General features: G+C 40.9%; 1 protein-coding gene across 4 annotated transcripts in view; it reads left to right on the top strand.

Annotated features, from left to right (window-relative positions):
• The first annotated feature begins 215 nt into the window (after positions 1-215).
• The window catches only part of BBS4 (Bardet-Biedl syndrome 4), a 15,577-nt gene continuing 8,582 nt past the window's right edge, over positions 216-7,210 (top strand). The window contains exons 1-3 of one of the 4 annotated variants that reach the window (XM_017859774.1): positions 216-266; positions 2,493-2,620; positions 5,764-5,818. In XM_017859774.1, the coding sequence (XP_017715263.1) occupies positions 2,550-2,620; positions 5,764-5,818 (126 nt within the window). In that variant the 5' untranslated portion in view covers positions 216-266; positions 2,493-2,549. Of the gene's footprint in view, positions 267-454; positions 519-2,492; positions 2,621-5,763; positions 5,819-7,210 lie in introns of those variants that run through there. The other 3 variants (XM_017859776.1, XM_017859773.1, XM_017859775.1) reach the window with 3 other exon arrangements.

The following is a 7,210-nucleotide window of genomic DNA, read 5'->3' on the forward strand; positions in this document are numbered from 1 at the left end:
ATTTCTTATAATCTGTTTTTTTTTATATTGAGGAACTCATTTTTGACAATTAAATATATTTGAGTATGAACTCTAATAAAAAGCTGACTGTAATGCATGGTTTAAAGTTTAAACCTTGTCGAGCAATAACAATCTCTAGATGTCTGTTGTTTCACTCTAATACTTACTGTGGAATTGCACCTGAGTTGTTTTCCTTTTTTTTATGTGCCTAGGAGATCAGCCATAACCTAGGAGTTTGCTACATTTACCTGAAGCAGTTCAACAAGGTAATTTACAGAAGTGGTGATGGATTTCACTGAGGGTGCACTTGTTGTTGCAGAAGTTGTTACCTTGCTCATTTTCTATTATCTCTAGTGCTTGCAGAGGTTTTGGAACTGAAAATTGAAANTAGATGTCTGTTGTTTCACTCTAATACTTACTGTGGAATTGCACCTGAGTTGTTTTCCTTTTTTTTATGTGCCTAGGAGATCAGCCATAACCTAGGAGTTTGCTACATTTACCTGAAGCAGTTCAACAAGGTAATTTACAGAAGTGGTGATGGATTTCACTGAGGGTGCACTTGTTGTTGCAGAAGTTGTTACCTTGCTCATTTTCTATTATCTCTAGTGCTTGCAGAGGTTTTTGGAACTGAAAATTGAAAGTACCTTTATACATTTTTTTCTGTTTTAATTCTCACTTGTCATTATTCGTCTGTTGTTTTCTGCTTTTAATAAGAATATGGAAAGTTCTAGAAATATGAGGGAAAGACAGTTTTCTCCTTTCTTCTTTTCTCTACCTCCAGTTAAATTTCCCAGTTTAGAAACAGATGCTTAATAAAACATAAATATCAAAAAATGGACCCTTAAGTCTTAAAGGTGTAATCATGACCACGTGAGCTATCTCCATGCCCTGACAGCAACTTAGTTTTTAGGGTCATTGCAAATAAATTTTAAATTTTAAGTGGATCTGATTTCTGAGTTTTCAGTTTTTTTTAGTTATTTTCCATGATGAGAATTTATATTTCACTGTGATGAAGCTATAGGCCCCTATATCAGAGAAGACAATTTGAGCTTACCTCAAATTTGATAGTCAGGTAAGAAAAAGTATGTATCATAATTTAGGAGTAGACAAAATTATTGAGAGCTCTAAAACTCAGTGATGAGAGCTTCGGGTATTTCCCTTCATAGAGCTCACAGTTAGTGACTGTGAAGTTTTATTCTCCTTTCTTCAGTGCCACCAGGACTGAGAATCTGAATTGGTTAGTACCCATTTGACAATGTTCAGTTTGTGTCAATTTGCAGACTGGTGTAACCTGTATCCCACACTGGTGTGAAAAAAAATATGCACATTAGCATTTGTAACTTTTCTCCTGAGATAATAATATATGTACATAAAATACATTTAGTGGGCCCCTTAGGTTTTGTAGATGGATCTATAGTTTTATATACTTGGTTAGATTTTTCTCTTCAGAGATGATTTCAAACAGGCACATTTCTTTTTTTTTTTTTTTTTGAGACGGAGTCTAGCTCTGCCACCCAGGCTGGAGTGCAGTGGCCGGATCTCAGCTCACTGCAAGCTCCGCCTCCCGGGTTTACGCCATTCTCCTGCCTCAGCCTCCCAAGTAGCTGGGACTACAGGCGCCCGCCTCGTCACCTGGCTAGTTTTTTGTATTTTTTAGTAGAGGCGGGGTTTCACCGTGTTAGCCAGGATGGTCTCGATCTCCTGACCTCGTGATCTGCCCGTCTCGGCCTCCCAAAGTGCTGGGATTACAGGCTTGAGCCACCGCGCCCAGCTCAAACAGGCACATTCCTATTCACAGGATTATTCTGAGTCGGGGAGAAGAAGGATTAGTCTTTGGTTGGATCTGTGCTGAGAAGAAATATATTTAGATTTTACTGTACAGCTAACAGGCTAGGCAAATACAGCACCTGGCATTTATATAAATACTTGTTGAATAAGTGAATGACTAAACAAAGCCCTTTTGTTTACTAGAAGGTAAGCTCCTCCAGAGCAAGGAGTTGGTTTTATTAACTCAAATATATCTAGTATCTAGAATAGCAAGCAGTTGGGTAAATAAATGAGAACAATCTATTTATTCATTTATCATCACATTAGTGGGGAAATCGGGGCCTACCATAGGGAAGGTTGTGCACTTGGTCAGTGTTACAGCTGGGATTTAGTTTAGTGTAGTACTCTACGCTGTACTATGATGGCCCTTTTGACTTATGAAGTATGAGTCATAGGTGTGAATATCAGGCAGAAAACATTCAGAAAGGTTAATCATCTTGTATAAATTCTTCCAAGTGGCTCCAGAAGCAGATATCCCATGTTGCCAGCTGTCTTTTCAATAAGGACAGTTTCGGTATGTTTTGGTCTTTGGGTAGTGTGGGCTGTTTGCTGAAATGTGATGTTCCTATGTCAATACAGCAGAAACTATCTTTACATTAGCCATATAAAGGTAGAGTTCATTCAGTGGTAGTGATTTGGTTTCTTTACTTTGTCAAACTTGTCAGGCACAAGACCAGTTGCACAATGCCCTGAATCTTAATAGGCATGATCTGACTTATATAATGCTGGGGAAGATCCACTTGCTGGAGGGAGACTTGGACAAGGCCATTGAAATCTACAAGAAAGCAGTGGAGTAAGTGTATCTGTTTCCTTTAGAAATGAGAAACTAAAAAAAAAAATTGAGTGGATATGTGAACTCCCAAGCCTAAAAGTGAATATGTTTGATTAATTACTTATTGTATGAGTTAAAGGTTAAGCTGAAGTTTAAGAGCTCCCAATGGCTTCAATAAGGTAGAATGTTTCTTTCTTACCTTTAAGGATGGCTGCTGCTTTAGGTTAGCCGGGCAGCTCTGTTCTACAAGGTCAGCCAGGGATCCAGGTTTCTTCCTTATTAACTCACCATTCCTTAGATTGTTGTCTTCACCTGCATGGTTGTTGCTGAATGTAACATCCACATCCAGGACATGGTGCAAGGAGATGGTATGGGAAGCTAAGTATAGAATAAGCACCTGGCAATATATATATATTTTGAGACAGGATCTTACTCCGTCACTCAGGCTGGAGTGCAGTGGAGAACACAGCTCACTGCTGCCTCAACCTCTTGGGCTCAAGTGATCTTCCTACCTCAGCCTCCCAAGTAGTTGGGACTACAGGCATGTGCCACCATGCCCAGCTAATTTTTAAAAAACTTTTTTTGTGTTGACAAGGTCTCACTATGTTGCCCAGGCTGGTCTTAAACTTCTGGGATTGAGCGATCCTCTTGCCTCAGCCTTCCAAAGTGCTGGGATTACAAGTGTGAGCCACTGCACCTGGCCTTGGTAATAAGTTTTAAATGACCCAGAAATTGCGCACATCGTTCCTGCTTACATTCTATGGTTCAAAACTAGGAGATAGTTGCAAGGGAAGTGGGCAGACATGCAGTCAAGAAGAAGGAAATAACAGATTTAGGAGTTGGCTGATAGTCTGCCATTTTGGTATCATATGTTAACAACAGGTCTTCTGTTTTCAGAGATATTATTAGGGACAGAAATCTCCTGATTGATTTAAAAAAAAAAGAAAAGAAAAGAAACATTTAGCCTTATTAGCATGAGACCAGTATCTTCCCCCCTTCCCCCTTCGCCCTTTTCCCTTCCCCTTCGCCCTTTTCCCTTCCCCTTCCCCCTTTTTTCCCTTCTCCTTCCCCCTTTTTCCCTTCCCCTTCCCCTTTATCCTTTCCCTTTTCCCTTTCCCTTTGCCCTTTTCCCTTCGCCCTTTTCCCTTCCCCTTTTCCCTTCCCCTTTTCCCTTCCCCTTTTCCCTTCCCCTTTTCCCTTCCCCCTTTTTCTCCCTCCCTCCCTCCGTCCCTCCCTACTTTTCTCTTTTCTTTTCTTTTCTTCCTTTCCCTCCTTCCCTTTCCTCTTCTTTGTTTCTTTCTTTCCTTTCTTTCTTTCCTTTCTTTCTTTTCTTTCCCCCTCCCCTCCCCTCCCCTCCCCTCTATTTCAACACAGTTTCGCTCTGTCACCCAGGCTTGAGTGCAATGGTGCGATCTTGGCTCACTGCAACCTCTGCCTCCTGGGTTTAAGCGATTGTCATGCCTCAGCCTCCTGAGTAGCTGGGACTACAGGAGCACGCCAGCACGCCCAGCTAATTTTTGCATTTTTAGCAGAGTCAGGGTTTCACCATGTTGGTTGGGCTGGTCTTGAACTCCTGGCCTCAAGTGAGCTGCCTACCTTGGCCTCCCATAGTGCTGGGATTGCAGGCATGAGCCACTGTGCCCGGCCTTGTGTTGTTTCTTTAAATGGAATAGCTGTAGCAAAATGCTTTGTCTCATTTGTTTGGTCACTTAATAGAATGTCTGGTCTGTGGTTCGAGGCTTATTATTCCTAATAATTAGATTCTGAACTAAACTTAGATTTCTATTAATTTATTAATCATCTTTATCTTCTACCATGGTAGTAAATTTCCTGGTTATGTGAGTCACAACACTGCTTTCTGAATTTTCTTCGACCATATTTTGTGTCTAAAACAGAAAAATCACTTGATTTGTTAAGCTACAGAAGAGACTTTTGTCATCAAGAGGTTATATATATGGGCAAGTAGTAAGGAGCCATGTAACATGTTAAGTGCCTCTGTGGTGCTAGGTAGTAGCACTGATCCCTGACTCCTGCCTTTTAGGGGTTGGCTCTTTGAGATTAGCATACATAAATCCCAAGGGGAACGTTCTTCCAGTAACCGATCAAGGACTTCAGTCACTAAATTTCCCAAGGGAGAAATATGGACAGCTAAAATTTGAAGCCTTACTGAGAAGATAGAGACCATAGTTCATGACCTACAGCTTTGAAGAGAGTAGTCATGTTGTAGTGGGAAAGCCGATATTGCTAAAATTACAGAAGCTGCCTGGCTTTGGGGAGGGAAGTGATCAAAATGGATGTTTATTATGGCAGAAAGTGAAAGGCAGATTCCCAGTTGAATTGAGAAAGCTCTGTTTGGTCAGCTCAGGCCTCCCCTGGCTGGGGCTTTGCATCTTCTGGTTCAGGTCTTCCTATAGGTAACCCATGCCCTGTATCATTCCTTAGAAGCAGAAGACATTGTTCATAGCCCTTTGGTGTTTTACTCTTGAAACTGTCTGATGATCCTATAGGCAGATCATCTCAACTCAGTGTTGCCTTAGTTTTGTGACAAAGACAAATATTAGTGAGGGATTGAGCAGACAGATAATACTTTACGTACATCAGTGTTTACTCCCAAAGGTCAGTAGCACCTTCTTTCCTAGGATTGGTATGTATCTTCCTTCTTTGGTTTAGTTTGGCTACTTGGTATAGCTCTTTGTTTAAGTGGAGAGAACAGTATTAAGGGCCTTGGGATCCTAAATTACATAGAAAATTATGCTGCCTGGCATTGTAAGCACAATGAGAATAGAAAAAAAAAAAATCCCACAAGAAAGGACTGGTGAAACTATGTGTGTTCTAGACTGACTTGGTTTATAAAGCGTTGTTCTTTATCAGTGTGACCGAGACAGTCATGCAGAACATTCCATAGGTTCTTTCTTAGGACTTCTACCCTAAGAAAGGAATCTGAATTCTAAGCCCCATTTTTCTTGCTGAGCAGTTTTCCCTATCACCAGGGTTGAGATGACCTACTTTTGATGGCAGTTCCCAAACTGCCTTCAGGTATTTCCTTGGGGAGGAAGAGGCTCAGTGGGGTCTGTCAAGTATTGCACGAGGGCATATTACCGTGCATGTGTCTCTGTGTTTCTCATCTACATGTTGTTTTCCCTCTGAGCATCTCTATGTTGCAGGTTCTCACCAGAAAATACAGAGCTTCTTACAACTTTAGGATTACTCTACTTACAGGTAATGAAAACTCTTTACTCATTCATGCATTGATATTAGAAATGCTTTAGGGTTTGTGTGTATGGTGGTTTTCCTGCATTCTGATATTTATTTTACTAAAGGTCATATAAAGTTCATGAACTACACTCTCTCTATTTGATACTCTTTGCTAAAGGAATTATTTTTCTGCATTTAAATTGGAAGCAATTCTATTTTAGCCTAGTTCAATTACAATTTTTATGTAGGCTGGGTGTGGTCTCATGCCTATAATACCAGCACTTTGGGAGGCTAAGGCTGCTGGATCAATTGAGCTCAGGAGTTGGAGACCAGCCAGTGAGACCCTGTCTCTACAAAAAAATACAAAAATTAGCCAGGCATGGTGGCATGCGTCTCTAGTCCCAGCTACTTGGGAGGCTGCGATGGGAAGATTGCTTGAACTCGGAAGGCAGAGGTTGCAGTGAGCTGAGATTGAGCCACTGCACTCCAGCCTGGGTGACAGAGCCAGATCCTGTCTCAAATTCTTATGCCATCCAGGAAAGAGCATATATGAGAAATAACTCTGGTCTTGGAGGCTGTTATTTTGTTGTGAGGAGAGAAACGGATACAAGTGAGCACTTCTTAGGGCTTTGGGGCAAAGCCATTTCTTTTGATCTTTCTTCCCAGCCAGGGTCTTACTGGAAAGAGAGAAGGCAAAGTATACTTTATCTAGAATAAGAAGTTTTCTGTCCCCTCCACATTCCTGAATGTGAATGGGATTATTTTAGCTCCATTGATTCTCTGACTGAGGACCCAGGGCCCAGGTATCCAAAGGGCTTTTCCCCCTTCCCCAGTACACACATTTGCCAAGTTCCTTGTTCAGCTGATTCTGCCTCCAGCCCTGCCTCTATGGTGGCCTTTATGTCTATTTCATTTTTCTCTAAAAGGAATCAGGAGCTTAACCCTGGGTCTTCCTGGGCTTTGGCTTGGGAGGTAGGCTCCACAGGAGATGAGGATACCCAGCTCATTTCCTGCCAAGAGGCATTAATGTGGAACAGTACTAGTGTGGCAGAAATGGTTCTTATCAAATAGATACTTTGACCTTATCAGGGGACAGACGAACACAAATAGAAGGAAAACCAAGACTGTGGGGATTTTTAGTTTTCTTTCTTTATTATCTGGTAACTGTAGCTGCTTTTTTTTTTTTTTTTTTTTTTTTTTTTTCATCAGGAGAACTCAAAAAAGCCAGAGCATTTCTGTTCTGGGTGAGGTTGGCCACTGTGTTTTTTTTTTTACCGGGTAACTGTGGCGTCTTTTTTTTTTTTTTTTTTCTTTTTCATCAGGAGAACTCAAAAAAGCCAGAGCATTTCTGTTCTGGGTGAGGTTGGCCACTGTGTTTTTTTTTTTTTTTTTTTTTTTTTTTTTTTTTTTTTTTTT

The sequence above is a fragment of the Rhinopithecus bieti genome, unplaced genomic scaffold, assembly GCF_001698545.2.
Source record: "Rhinopithecus bieti isolate Rb0 unplaced genomic scaffold, ASM169854v2 scaffold_52288, whole genome shotgun sequence".
NCBI classification, from domain to species: Eukaryota; Metazoa; Chordata; class Mammalia; order Primates; family Cercopithecidae; genus Rhinopithecus; species Rhinopithecus bieti.